General features: G+C 40.0%; 1 protein-coding gene across 3 annotated transcripts in view; it reads left to right on the top strand.

The window, feature by feature from the left end:
• The window catches only part of alk (ALK receptor tyrosine kinase), a 474023-nt gene that overhangs the window by 419960 nt on the left and 38229 nt on the right, over positions 1 to 15834 (top strand). For all 3 annotated transcript variants that reach the window (XM_037746863.1, XM_037746865.1, XM_037746866.1), the window contains exons 13-15: positions 2066 to 2213; positions 9420 to 9530; positions 14876 to 15017. In XM_037746863.1, the coding sequence (XP_037602791.1) occupies positions 2066 to 2213; positions 9420 to 9530; positions 14876 to 15017 (401 nt within the window). The remainder of the gene's footprint in view (positions 1 to 2065; positions 2214 to 9419; positions 9531 to 14875; positions 15018 to 15834) is intronic.

The following is a 15834-nucleotide window of genomic DNA, read 5'->3' on the forward strand; positions in this document are numbered from 1 at the left end:
TAAATCATTGCCCTCTCCCTGCTTCCTCCTCATCCTTATCTGCGTTTTGTGTTCAAGCCTGTTATCCCTGAAAACCCCTGACAGGACCAATCCTTAGGTACATACACTAAGCCTCATGAGCACAAACACTACACAATACACATTTAACCTCTCATCAGCACTCACATTTTTTTGCAACAATGCAGACTCTTCCTCCCACCCACCTCCACTCCTCTCTGCATCAGCAGCACATCAATCTTCTACAAGCAAACAGAGAAATAATTCCTATCAGATTCTTGCAGGAGGGAGCAGAGGCTGGAGTAATGACAGCTAAATAGCATGATTCACTCCACACCAGGCTCCAAAATCCCAAAACCACCCACTTCCACGACTATGGCGGTGCTCTTTTAAGGCTTCGAAACACCTCAACAATCAGCCTCAGCACCTTGACCTCAAGCTGCGTACCACTCTAGGATTAATGCTGTAATATCCACTACCTTGTGCGGAGATCAATATGCCTCCTGTGGGCATTCATGACAATGTGAGGCGTTTAACTTGGATTTGACTTGGATGGTTCAAATAAAAAATGTTTTTGAAAGCCTCCTACGTCAACACAAAAAAACAAACACCGCTACGCTCAGCCAAAACTCTCGGGTCTTAAAATACCCAGCTAACAACAGCGTGGACAGCTCCGTCTTAACACATGTCCCGGAGTTTTAGAAAAAACGCCTTCTGTCTCCGCAGAAGAAAACCCCAGATTTGTGGTCTTGATGCGGCCAGGTTTAGCCGGCGGAGTCTGTAAATGAAGCTGACAGACGGTCACAGAGATGAATATGCGCTCTGCCTCTCCCAAAAGTCATTAGGCAAACAGCTGAGGTAGCAACTGAGCACCGGGCAGCGTCCTCTCTCTCCCCACCAAGCACGACCACCGGGGATGAGAAATGTAGAAGTGCTACCAAAAACCAATCAAGTTGTTTTATTTTCCTGGCAAGAAAACTGGAGCTTTTGAAAGTAGTGTCTTCTGCTGTGAAGGTGTGTGTGTGTTTGTATCTATCTCTGTGTGTTTGTGTGTTCATGCACTCTGTAGTCTGTGTGTTGTTTTGTGTAGCCTGTCTACCATGCTAGGTCAAATAGTTTTTATTTAAAACACCCAGCAGAGTTAAAGTGTGTTTTAGTGTTTTCAAATTAATTTAATATGCAAAATAATATTAAAGGTCCCATATCGTGCTCATTTTCAGGTTCATACTTGTATTTTGTGTTTCTACTAGAACATGTTTACATGCTGTAATGTTAAAAAAAAACTTTATTTTCCTCATACTGTCTGCCTGAATATGCCTGTATTCACCCTCTGTCTGAAACGCTCCGTTTTAGTGCATTTCAACGGAATTGCAACGGAATTGCGTTGCTAGGCAACAGTTTGGTCCATGTTTACTTCCTGTCAGTTGATGTTATTTTCATACACTGCAACAGGATATAAACTGGGACACATTTCGAATGTTTATGTTTAAAACCCTGTAATGATCCAAATATTGTATATTTGTGACATCACAAATGGACAGAAATCCTAACGGCTTGTTGCAAACGCACAATTTCTAAATACGGGCTGTGTGTATTTCTCCGTATATTGAGCGTTTTGATAGTTAAACAGTATTTATATAGCACTTAAGCCTGCTTTATAATATAAAAGACATGAAAATATCACTTTTTACAATATGGGACCTTTAATACATACATATATATATATATATATATATACAAAAAACACATATTCCTGTATTAATCTTCACCATGTTCTTTTCAAATTTATAAGCAGCCAATTGATTTTCAGACACATAAAGAGTTTGCTGTGTATGCCAGTATCGTGTGATGGTGTGTACAAGATCTGTCCACATTAACTATGTATTTTTGATTGTTATTTAATGTTGTGCACTCATGAAATCGCAGGTGGAATAGATGAGGACTGTTAATCAGCCTCAGGTCATTTCTGATAAACACATGCTGTACAGCTTACAATTCACACCTTTCCACATAAAACTCCTCCTTGTTTGATTTGCATGTCGTCTTGTTTCTGTTAACCCCCCCCTAGAATCACGGCCTACGGTGCAGCTGGCGGCCGAAGTGTGTTGGCAATGAGCAGGTCACATGGTGTCTACATCACCGGAGACTTTCTGCTGAAGAAGGGCGAGCAGCTTTACGTCTTGGTGGGACAGCAAGGAGAAGACGCATGCCCCAATGTAAGTCATGCAGTAAACACTGTAGATGTTCAGTAGCATATGAGAACCTACAATTTACAGGATGCCATGAAAGCAAGATAAACATAAGGAATGGATTATAATACAGATTAAATTTATGGATCTGCTTTGAAATAGCTGTACAGGCTGTAATAATTCAACTTAACTCAACTCAAACATATTTCTCTTTACTTCTCTTACGTATTTGTTATCTCAAAATGATGCCAATGTAGGAAGATTAAAGTTGTTATGAATTGAACTGAGTTATAGCCCTCTCCACACCATGACTAGATAACATTGGAAGGGACATTTATAGTGAAACTCAACATTCTTTAACAATGTGTAAGTTTCAACTTTCAGACCAACTGAAATCACATTTAGTCATCCATTTTTTTAAATATATTGTCAATAGTTTTTTAATTATTAAGATTAAGATGTCCCTGTCTGTGTTTGATTGACAGCAGCTGGCAGGCTGTTCCAGTGGGAAACAAACTACATGTCATGGGCATCTAACTGGACAGTGACATCTATATGCTGTTAAAATGTGCACTTTTCCCAGTGAATGTTTGTGTGGTGGCTCATTCAACAAGCTGAGGTGCAGACAAGATGTGTGTTCATGTTTCTAAGCAGAGCTGGCCCTGACCAATTTGGTGCCCTAGGCAAGAGTTTAGCTGGTGCCCCTCCGCCGCTTTTTTTTGTGCCTGCCGGGAGGTTCCTGACCTGTTATTTTTGTACATACAGGATTGACATAGCCTCTTAACCTGCTTGGACTTGAATCCGACCAGAATGCACAAGTAACAGTAACATATTGAAAAAAAAGTAAGCTGATATATATCTTTTAAATTAAATTTTCTTGTTTTGTTTGAATAGTCCAAAACTTAAACCTGCAGTAGGCAAAATATTTTTTGGCATCATTGGGCAAAATTTCCATAATAACCTTTCAGCATATTGTAATTCAAGTGTTCTGAGAGAAAACTAGACTTCTTCTCAACATGGCTGCCGGGTCACAAACTTTCTCATTTTACAGCTAAACAGTACACTACAAGATGATTCTGAATACATTTGAGGCAAGAAATGGGCAGTACAGTAAACGAATATTGATCAGCGTTGCCTAGTTTGACCGTTTGATCGGAGTTCACGAGTTATTGACAGCTGCTCAGAGACGGCAGCTGGACGGCAGACTCCAGCTCGGCTCTGATTGGTTGTTTTCCTCCGGTCTGTGAAATCTTGCGGATGCCATAAGAAGCACCGGAGGAATCAGAGACACATGATTTTTTTTCAAATGACCTGCCTCATGCACTACTGTCAGGATATAGCGACTGTTTTATGAAAATAACTTTTTTTAATCATATTTGCTCCAATCTCACCTACTGCTGCTTTAACCTGCTTATAATATAGCTACCATATTGATATTGATTATAAGACAAAAAAAAGTCTTAAATCTGACCAGAATGCACCAGTAAGAGTAACGCATTGAAAAAAACAAAACAAGGTAAACTGATATATATCTTTTTAAATGAATGGATCTTTTAACCTGTAACCTACTGGTAGGAATATTTCTAACATGATTTAACTCATCAAAGGTGAAAATAGATCTTAAAAGTGAAAAATAGAACCATGGGTTATATTTTAATTAGACTCTGCCTGTCTTATTGATCACTATGACCTTAAAATAGGAATGATTCTCCTCCTCAGTTCTTGGTTTACTTGGCCTACTTTTAACCCTCTGAAAACAATGATGGATCATCTGACTCGCATTAACATTACTGTCTTTTGAAGGCGGTTGCAGGTTTCAGTTTTTAAGAAAGTGGACATACAGTATCATATGAATCTGTTGATACCAAATATGTCATGCTAGCTTACTGGGATAAACATCGCTCCAGAGTTGAGCTGTCTTTGCCACGAGGTCCGCAACACCTCAGTGGCAAACGGCAGTGTTATGGCCGTCTGTTTGTGCCGCCTCAGGCACTTGGTGCCCTACACACAGCGCGTGATGCACGTGTGTCTAGCGGCGGCGCTGTTTGTGAGTTAAATAACAAGGAGACATTAGCAGGAGAGCTAATGTAGCTACATTAGCTCATCCACAGTCTCCGCATGGGTTGTTGTTCAGAGTCTGTGGCTCTTGTGTTGCGTAGCAGGCTGCTGTCTGGTTCAGTGTGACCTAATGTGCCTATGATGGAACGCTGACCTTTCTGCTTCATCCAAGATTTGATTAGCTGTATTGAAATAAGGTCTCCATACGAAGACGGCTATGGATATGGGTATTCCGTCAAATTAATGCAAAACTAGGGGGCGCCATTATGAAACCAAAAAATATAAATTTCTCCCTTTTGGTTTCAGATGTTTTTTCTCAAAAGAAAACACAGAACAAGTGATTTACAGAGCATATATGCATGCAGCATAGCAAATAAAGCTATTTAATTTCAGTTGGACTTTAATGGGAGAACCTTGAGATTCTAAAATTCACGAAACTGGGGATCCGGTAATTCTCCTCATGGACCCTGACCTCACTTTGGACATCCTTGCTCTAAATCGTAACATTTTTATGCCCACCAGCAACTGTTTGGATCTGCATTTGGAGCTCGCAGTGATCTCCCCTTTGTCTCTCTTAAGCTCACTTGTGTTGTTTCGCCAGGGGTGGCTGTCATCCATTATGCTCTGAAGTTTCTTCACTGGCAGCCGCGCAGCATGCTTTCCCTCACAGTTCACAACGCTGAGGCTAAAACCCTCACAATCCCTCTAGTCGCCAATGAAACCATCCATCATCTGCTGTTTAAACCTTTGAAAACTAAGGCCTGTCCCACAACTGAAAATAGAACGAAAAGGGCTTAGTTGCCGGAGTTTATTTAGAGGAGGAAATTACCAACAGATTCGGAAATTGTTTGACAAAACACAGGAGTAAAATTCATTCCTTTTTATGGAATACACACATTGCTAGTTTGTATGTTGTATAGATATTTTTTTGGGCTGTCAATTGATTCAAATATTTAATCGCGATTAATCGTAAATTAATCGCACATTATTTCTGTTCAAAATGTACCTTAAAGGGAGATTTTGTCAACTATTTAATACTCAAATATGCTTGCTTTATGCTAATGTATGTTTATATTTATCATTGGAAATCAATTAAGAACACAAAACAATGACAAATATTGTCCAGAAACCTTCACAGGTACTGCATTTAGATAAAAATATGCTCAAATCATAACATGGCAGACTCAAGCCCAACAGGCAACAACAGCTGTCAGTGTGTTTTAAATACTTGACAAATCTCCCTTTAAGGTACATTTTGAACAGATAAAATGTTATAATTTGCGATTAATCACGATTAACTATGGACAATCATACAATTAATCGCAATAAACATTTTTATCGACTGACAGCCCTAATTTACACTATTTTTATTATTAGAGGTGAAGATGGTGAGCATTAATTTATTGTATTTATTATAAGCATACCTTTGTCATCAGTTGTCCATCCATGTCCTTTTGGCCCTGGTATGTCTGGCTGTCCTTCCAAGCAGTGCCTCCACTGCTGTCTGGTAATTGGCATGCTGTATATGCAGCTGTAAGCACTCCCTGCAAGGGGCAAGTAGGCTGGACACACCTGCACCCTTTTGGTGCAGAATAGTAGGTAACACCGATCATTGTCATCACAAACGCTAGGTGATGGTGCACACATCCTGCAGACAAAATGATGATTCCATATTGCTGTATAATTCTCCTAATACATCCCAGGATGTTCCCAGGGTTTAAAGACTCTTGGAACGTCTTGTTTCAAGAGTTACAAGTTTGAGAGCGCCGAGTTTTCCTTATCAAGCAAAAGCATTTACGCTATCACAACCCCTAAAGGCATGTACGCCTATAAGAGCATCACATAGGTCATGTCCAAGGAGCGGAGCAAGGTTGCAGATGTTGACGTACCTTGTCCGATTCTGATTGCCACATTTCTGATACATTTCTTCCTACAGTATCCCAGACAATGGATCATGACATTCTTAGCCTCACTCACAATAACTGTAGTTTTATAGCCATTCTGGCTGGCATGATTTGCATGTAGGAGCATACGGTTATCCACCTCCTCCATGGGAAGATTTCAGCTCTTCAACAACATTCCAGTCGTCTTTGCTCAGACAATAGCATATCTCTCCACGGGTTGCAAATAACTGCTTTGCCCTGAAGCTTTACCTGGTTCTCTGCTATATTCCACTGGTCCACGAGGAATGTTATCGAGGCTGTTTTTCTGTCTATATTGCATAACAGCTTTCTCCACTGTTCAACATTGTGTCCTTGGGCAATGCTCTTTCGTTGAGTGCTAATTGCTGAACCATGACTACATCTCTCAGCATTCTTGATTGATGTTTTCAAGTACACGTCAAACACCACTATCTATTCGCTTACGGTTTCCTCCTTCATGCAACGCTAAGTTCAACCAGGGCCAGCAATCTCTCCTAAAGTCCCGCCATCAACTTTCAATTTCCAAACAAAGTCTGATTCCATCAGCGATGCATGCAGAGTGTTCTCCAACATCTTCAACTGCCGAAGCTGATTCCTCTAACCCTCTTCCAAGAGTAGCCTTGTTAGTTTTCCGCAACGAGCCAACTGGAAGCTGCCCAAGACAATAAACCAAGTGGATGAGCCAGGACATCTTTAACGTGAAGATCTCTACTTTGCGAAGCAATGACCATATGCCCAAAGAGATCTCTGTCTGCTTTCAAAACCACCTTCTTGTTTTGTGCTTGGTTTACTCTATATCACTTTTCGTGATACTTGAGAATGTCTTCAGATTCTGTTTTCTCATTTTGTCGTGTTTTCATTACCTTCAAAAGAGCCCTTTATATCTACATATGGAGCGGGTCCTCTTCCGCCGAGCGCGCCATTTTGCATCGCCATGTTTCTACAGTAGCCCAGAACGGACAAACTCATAGAACCTATATGCTTTGTATATATGTTATATATAGCGTCTTTGCATGTGTAATTCTATGTGTGGCTCAAACTTAATAAATGCATATACTGGTACGTAAGATCTTACGATAAACAGAAACCTACAGTGTGGATACAATAGGGCAATAATGGCAAAATCAATTTGTCCCAAAAAATGAGTACTCTTTGGAAACGGTTATCATGTCTCAAAGTAGACTCCTTATTTGGACCCTACAAACAAACTGGTACCAAAGAGATGTTGCCCTCTTAGGGCGTTTTCATATTATGTACGATTGATTTGCCACCGTCCAATAGTAGTAGCAGTCCGCTTCCGTGTTTTGGTACAGTTGCCATTCAAACCTGATGCGAACCGTACTTGAGTACACATGAACGGACCGACAAACTGTGCCCGAGTAAGGCATGGATCATAATCAAACGAACTGGACTTTGGGACAAGTGTACTCCGATACGGGCCTCCTTAGATGGTACCAAAAACTCTGGCCTGGCCTTACTTGACATAATCCTTTCAGGTGAAGTGTAATAAGATGATGCTGATTTAGCAGCCCTTCCTGCACGGTTATAGTGGTTATAGCGGGACATGAGGCAGCTCAAGTGCTTGTTGTTTTTATTTGTGTCTTTGTTTTCAAGAGGCAGAATGTGTAGCTTAGCAGGCAGGGGTCCTCGCCACTGTCACCCAGTTATTAGTTTTTAACACAGTGTGTCTCGAAGTGCTCAGTGCAGACAGCGGAGAGGAACTGGGCTGTTCCAAAGTGAGTCTGAAGTTGTTTAAGGTTCCTCTTATTTCCCCCCAGTTCTGACAGAGAGAGACAGAGACTCTCTCCAAAGGGTCGCTCTGAAAGTGATTTGTGCTGTAGAACAGTGTTTCCTCACACACCTAGCATTTCCTCTGGTGAGGGAAATGATACCCCCCTTGTCCTTACAAATACTCTCTCTATCCGTGTGTGTCTCTTCACCTTCTCTCGTGCACATACACAGATTCTCAAGCACACACACACACTTTTGTATCGTTTTTTTTCTCTCTCTCTCTCAGACACAAACTCAGCCTTAAAGTGAGAAGCTGCAACAGCAGAGCAGGCTGTGAGGGAGAAAGAGTGAGGAAGACTCTCAGAACATTTGAATGCACTGCCTTTTTACCCCCTCTACCTGTCAATCACAGTCACTAAAGCCCCGCCCCACCCTCCCCCCACCTCCCTCCCAGCCCCTCAGAGCGTCGGTTCAGACAGATGAGGGAGTCGAGGGAGAGATGAGCGACTGTGAGTGTGTGTGTGTGTGTGTTTGTGTGTCAGAGTAAGGTTCAGACAGAGTGGAGGGAGGAAACTCGCGCCCCTCTCACTCTCAGAGTAGGACTGGCTCCAGGCGGTTCAGCATGACGGCACACACAAGGCAGACACATCAATTCAAAAAACCTCAGCAATGGCAAAGTCCCTGCATCTACCATCCCTCTCCAACAAAACATCCAGTTTCATTTATATAAAGAGGCTCTATTTCTGGAACAATGACATGTTGACCATCTTTATTGGCTAACATGATTAATCAACTTAAAACACATTGACAGTATAATAATCTTTGACTGTTTCAACATACAGTTTGACTTTTCTTATTGGTGTACGGTAAATGAACATAAATATATTATCAAGTATAGTAATAAAGATAGGCATGTCTGAATGAACCTGAACCGCTCAATAGCAAACTATTGAGTGTTTCCAGTGATGGGGGATTCATTGGAGTTTTGTAAACAACCTTTTAACTGTTAAAAAAAAACACTCCAGCTCTATTTACAGATTTGCAACATAATTAACTATACAGTATATAGTATATTGAATTAGTTGTTGTTGAACCTATCAGCCTCATTTACTCCAATTTGGTTTCCATCAGCTTAGAAATCAGCACCAAAGATGTCTTATTCAGTCAGAAACATTAATCCATCACTGTGAGCAGGAGGCTGTTCTACAATAGTCAGACAGATTTACCGTCACGTGAACAGGAAATCAGTAAATACTCAAATCTCACTGGAATTGTCTTCTAAAGGGAACATCGGTCCTTGCCTCTTAGTTCCTGCGTGCATCTGGATATTTCTGCTTGGTATTTGCTCACCATTGTAATGCTAAAGCCTTAGACTCACAGCAGCTGGGATTTGGCAAGTGCTCAGCCTTCTCATACAGACAACTGACATCCATGAAAGCAATTCTTTGGTGAACTGACATTTCTCTCTCTCTCTCTCTCTCTCTCTCTCTCTCTCTCTCTCTCTCTCTCTCTCTCCCTGCAGTCCAACGGCATGCTGAATAAGATCTGCCTGGAACAGAGCGGCCCGATGGTGAACAAAACACAAGTGAAAGGCGGCGGAGGAGGAGGTGGCGGGGCTACGTATGTGTTTAAGGTAAGAAGGTGCTGAGGGAATGAAGCACTCAGGAGCACAAGGAGATATTTTTACATTTGATATTTAGGAACTGAACATTTTTGTAGAGATTTTGTATGATATGATGACATGATATATATGATTCTCTTATAGAATCAGCCCGGTGTCTCTGTTGCTACAAGTACTTTAGATTACAATGCAGGTTTTGGGGATATTGACATGACATGTACCATTAAATCAATTCATATCAAGGAGATAATTTTATCAGATTTCATGATAACGATATTATATCTAAAGAAAATTTGACAAACAATAATGCTATCAGTCAAATTCATCTTTAATTTTGCTCATTGTGCGTTTTGTTTCTTTTTAGCAAATTAATTACACTAAAAATATGAGTGTAGGGAGGTGGAGAGAGAGTCTATAATCATTTAAGAGGTGCTGAATCATAAACAATGTTATCATATTTGTATTATTAATAATACCAATATTTAATTTTTTTAAATATCAAGCTGATCGCCAATACTGGTATATCATGACTCCCCTAATCATACTATGGTATTTCATGAATAATCATAGTATAGAGAGTTATAAAGTCATTGTATATTAGGTCAGAAAAAGTCATAGTATAGTATGTCAAGAAAAAGTCATATTATAGTATGTCTTAAAAGACATAGTCATAGCATAGTATTTCAAAACTCATAGTATTGTATGTCAAAAAAAAGCTATAAGCAAGTCATAGTATAGTATGTCGAAAAAAGTGAAAAAAGTAATTTTTTTATGTCGAAAAGAGTCGTAGTATAGTATGTCGAAAAAATAAGTCATAGTATAGTATGTCGAAAAAAGTGAAAAAAGTCATTTTTTTATGTCGAAAAGAGTCATAGTATAGTATGTTGGAAAAAAATAAAAAAGTCATAGTATAGTATGTCGAAAAAATAAGTCATAGTATAGTATGTCGAAAAAATAAGTCGTAGTATACTGTGATGAAAAAGAGTATAGTATGTCGAAAAGAGTCATAGTATAGTATGTCGAAAAAAAGTCATAGTATGGTATGTCGAAATAATAAAAAAAAAAGTCATAGTATAGTATGTCGAAAAAAATATAAGTCATAGTAGTAATCTAGTGTGTAGAAGAAAGTTAAGAAAAAAGTCGTAGTGTGACGTAAGAAGCCATAATCAATCAGAATAAGGTTTATTTTGTATAGATAAATACATTTTACTTATACAACTATTTTAGTAGATACATACATGGAAGTTGACTGATGTACTAACACAGAATAGAAATAACAGCTAAGAACAATAATGACCAACAATCAAATAAGATTATATCAATAAAAAAATGTCTATACACAAGTCAAGTGTTATAGTGTTGTAATCAATGCAAATAGTGCAAATAAATAAATACTGGATGTATATAAACTCGGAAAAAAAAGTTTGTAAATTTGTGTTTGGTGGATTATTTCTCTGTTGTTACAATGCTAATTGGCATTGTATTTTACATCGTTGGAAAGCCTGTTTATTTACCTTCACAATGATGTCCAACTTGTAAGGGTCATGCATTTGTGGGATGAGCAGCAAAGCTGGTTATGTGGGTAGCGCCCAAGAAAAATTTACCAAAATGCTCTGCCAATGGTAAACAGTGTATTCACCTGTTGGTATTGACTCTTGTTTTGAGTCGTTTGGTGGATTGGATGATTGAACTCTCTATCAGTAACAAGGAACAAACAAGACATATTGGCAATTTTACACTTTATTCATTTAATACACCGTCAGGAGCCTCAGTAGTGGTGGAAGATCCATACGCAGCCACAGCAGCCTGACACCTCCTCCTCATGCTGGTCACCAACCTGGTCACACGTTGCTGTGGGATGGCGTTCCATTCCTCATCCAGGATTCACTGCAGGTCAGCCAGCGTGGTTGTTTGTTCCCTCAATGATGTCATTGAAGGCCATCTCAATGCAGTGAGATATCGGGATGAGATTCTACAGCCAGTGGCGATCCCATATCTCCACAATCTGGGACCTAACTTCATCCTCCAAGATGACAACGCTTGCCCCCCCAGAGCCAGGGTTATCACAGACTACCTCCACAATGTGGGAGTAGAGAGAATGGTACGGCCTGCCAAGAGTCCAGACCTCAACCCAATTGAACACTTGTGGGATCAGCTTGGGCGTGCTGTACGTGTTAGAGTGACCAACACAACCTCGTTGGCTGACCTGCAACGAATCCTGGTTGAGGAATGGAACGCCATCCCACAGCAACGTGTGACCAGGTTGGTGACCAGCATGAGGAGGAGGTGCCAGGCTGTTGCAAAGTGTAAAATAGCCAATATGTCTTGTTTGTTCCTTGTTACTGATAGAGAGTTCAATCATCCAATCCACCAAACGACTCAAAACAAGAGTCATTACCAACAGGAGAACACTGTTTAGCATTGGCAGAGCTTTTTGGCAAATTTTTCTTGGGTGCTACCCGCATAATCAGCTGTGCTGCTCTTCCCACAAATGCATGATCCTTACAAGTTGGACATCAATGTGAAGGTAAATAAACAGGCTTTCCAACAATGTAAAATACAATGACCATTAGCATTGTAACAACAGAGAAATAATCCACCAAACACAAGTTTCCAAACTTTTTTTTCTGAGTTTACATGGACTTGGATGATTACATATAGTATGTACATGTGAAAAATGTCTACATACTCTAGAGATTACAGTGAGTAGGATTTATATGGCAGTGACTGATGATATGTACATATTACAAAAACATGTGCATCAAAGACTGTTAACTATAATCTGTAATTGCAGCACCAATGATTTTCTCTGCAGTCCTGACTGTCTGTTGTAGTCTGTTCCTGTCCTGTTTGGTGGGCGACCCAAACCACACAGTGATAGATGTGCAGAGAATAGACTGGACTATTGCAGTGTAGCAGTGTATCAGCAGCTCCTGAGGCAGGTTGAACGACCTGATCTGGCACAGGAAGTAGATCCTCTGCTGGGCCTTTTTCCTGATGGCGTCTATGTCGGCAGTCCACTTGAGGTGCTGGGAGATGGTTGATCTCAGGAACTGAGAGAATGCTCAGAAAGCAACTGTAGAATGCTTGTACAGCAGACACAGTGTTGTAGTGTTGTTCAGAATGGTGATGTGTGTAGGGGGGCTTCTTCTGAAGTCCAAGGTCATCTCAACAGTTCAGCTCCAGGTTGTTCTGACCGCTCCAGAGGGCGGGCTGCTCAACCTCCCATCTGTCAAAGTATAGCATAAAATGTTGAAAAAAGTAATAAAACCTCATAGTATAGTATGTTGACAAAAGAGATAATAAGTCATAGTGTAGTATGGCAAAAAAAATAATAACATATTATGTAAAAAAAAAAAGTGATAAAAAGTCATAGTATAGTATGGTGGAAAGTCTACGAAAAAAGTGATAAAATAGTCATAGCATAGTACGTCAAAAAAAGGATTGAAATAGTTATAGTATAGTACATCGAAAAAAGTCATAGTATAGTATATCGAAAAATCAAAAAAGTCATAGTATAGTAGGTGAAAAAAAGTCATAGTATTGTATGTCGAAAAAAATAAAAGTCATAGTATAGTATGTTGAAACAAAGTGTTCGTATAGTATGTCGAAAAAAGTGATAAAAAAGTCACACCATAGAATGTCAAAAAAAAGTCCGAAAAAAAGTAATAATATAGTATTTTGAAAAAAGTGATGAAAAAGTCATAGTAGTGTGTCGAAAAGTCGTATTGCACATAAAACGTCACTGTGTAGTTTGTCTTAAAAAAGTCATAGCCTAGTAAGTCATATAAGAAGGTATAGTATGTCATGTAAGAAGTCATATAGTATGTCATAATAAAGTCATAGTTAGGGCTGTCATGATATCAGATTTTCACTTCACGATCATCGTGACCACCAGATATATATATTTAGAAAACTTTAGAAAAGATAAAGCTCTAAGTCAAATACATCTTTAAGTTTGTTTATTGTGCGCTTTGTCTCTGTTTTGGCAAATGAATTATACTCAAAATACAATAGTTTACATTATAGTATCACTTGTGATATTATCAATATTTAATTTTTTGAATATCATAGTTATTGTCAATACCGGTTTATCCCGACACCTCTATGGCCTGTTGTACTTATTATATAAATGATCATGTAGCAGTGGAGTTATTTTGGTGTCTCTACTCTCATCACTGAACAGATAAGCTGATCAACATATTCCTTTAAAGAAATAGTTTCACATTTTGGGAAATGCGTGTGTTTGCTTTCTTGCAGAGAGTTAAATGAGAAGAATGATACTACTTTCATTAAATACGAAACTACAACAAGCAGGTGGTTAGCTTAGATTATTGTTGTATTTACACTAACGGTCTGTCCTGACTGCCCGTATGAACTGCGAACAGCGCGTGGCGGCTGCATCGCTGAACCGCTTCGTGTCCCTCGCCTGGGTTGTCCACACCGGCAGCGTCTCTGCGGCAGCGCTGCTACTGCCAGCCCTTTCTTTCTACATAGTTTGCCTTTCATAATGGCCATTTCATTTCACTATAAATGTCATTTATATTTGTTTTAGACAGACAAAGGTTAAGAACCGTGTGGTAATTTGTAAATAATAGTAATGATCCACAATTAAAACCCCGTACTTTATTCATTCATGGATCCCTGCAAGTCACTGCATATTCTACAACACTGTCTTTCACATATTTTAGAATAATAGTTTAAGGATAACAAATGAAGGAATTCTGTCCACAGAAAAAAACGGTTGAGGGCTTTTATTTTGAAATGAAAGCAGGAAGTCTTTTTTTCATGTCTGTGACATATTGTATAGACGTCTAGACATAAAAACTGTAGCAGTGTTGCTGTTGTGATGTCAATATACTGTCAAACAATCACTTTCACTGTCTGTTGTTGCTGTGAACTGCGCGGCTTGCGGAAAAAATAGGCGAGACCTTGAATCTGACGCGCAGCCGAGCCGCGGGCTGTGTGGCTTCTCTAACCTGTTAACATGGATGCCGAAATAAAAAACAACAGGTTCCACAGCCGCCACGCGCTCCTGACGTTTCCTGTGTGGACTAGTCAGTTGTTGTAATGAAAATCAAACGAGATGAGCTCTAGAGCTGCTGGTAAGCATATTTTGTTACTTTTGGACAAAGCCATGCTAGCTGTTTCCCTCTGTTTCCAGACTTTCTGTTATGCTAAGCTAACCAAGTGATGGCTCCAGCGACATAATTACCACACTAACATGAGCTGGTATTAATCTTCTTATCTAACTCTATGAAAGAAAGCAAATAAGCATATTTCCCAAACTGTTGAACTATTCCTTTTGAAGAGCAGATACCGCCACATAAATCTAACTGTAAACAATAATTACTCAGGTGGACAAAGGAGTGTATATCCCCCTCATCATCGCTGCTGGGGGTGGTGGCCGTGGTTACAGCAGCCTATCAGAGACCCAGCTGGAGCAGATGGACTATGACCCCAGCCAACCGGGACGCAGCGGGAAGTCAAACGCTGCAGGTACACTTAACACAGCTTTGATATATATGTGTGTGTGTGTGTGTGTGTGTGTGTGTGTGTGTGTGCAGCTGATTGTGTGTTGTGCATGTGAAAGGAAAAGTAATATACTGAGTGCGTGTTTGAGGCTACAGTTGTGTGAGTGGAGGTGAGAGAGTTTGGTCCAGGGAGTCAGTGTGGTGTGTATGAGATGAGCAGATGACTAATACCCCATTACAGTACTGTCGTGTGTACGACTTATCTTTCCCCACTTTATGATTAGAAAGGCGCTGTGTATTGTGTTCCCCTCTGCATGCACACAAACTAATAAGCTGAGTTTACAGATAGCCTGAAGTGGAAGTGTTTATTTGCATGCCTACCTGTACTTGTAAACACATCCATTTATCCTGAAGGTGTTTACTCCTGTCTTAATGCCTACGTTTCATAGACATTCCACCTCGGTGTGCCAGTGTTTGTATTTTGGGCGGAAAACAAAAAACAGGGTGGCCCTTCTCATGATTATTCAAACGGAGCACCTTGTCCCCCGTCATTGCTGGGCAGAGCCACGTGCTCCATTCTACCAGCGGAAGGTTACAGCCATGCACGCTGCGGGTTGCATTATTCATGTGCTCGGAGTTGACGAACAGCCCGGAAAACACAAGATATTGATTTTTACATCTTCACAAAGCCCAAGGTTTACTTTTGAGGAAACTCTGTGAATGAAAAATGAAATATTTAGCATGTCTGGCAGGTTTTGTTGCCAGTGTGGTGAGACGTGTTTTTTCATTTGTTTCTATCTCTCAGGTGCCAGAGAAGGAGGGAAATGAAAGGGGGAAAATTA

The sequence above is a fragment of the Sebastes umbrosus genome, chromosome 16 (assembly GCF_015220745.1).
Source record: "Sebastes umbrosus isolate fSebUmb1 chromosome 16, fSebUmb1.pri, whole genome shotgun sequence".
Classification (NCBI taxonomy): Eukaryota; Metazoa; Chordata; class Actinopteri; order Perciformes; family Sebastidae; genus Sebastes; species Sebastes umbrosus.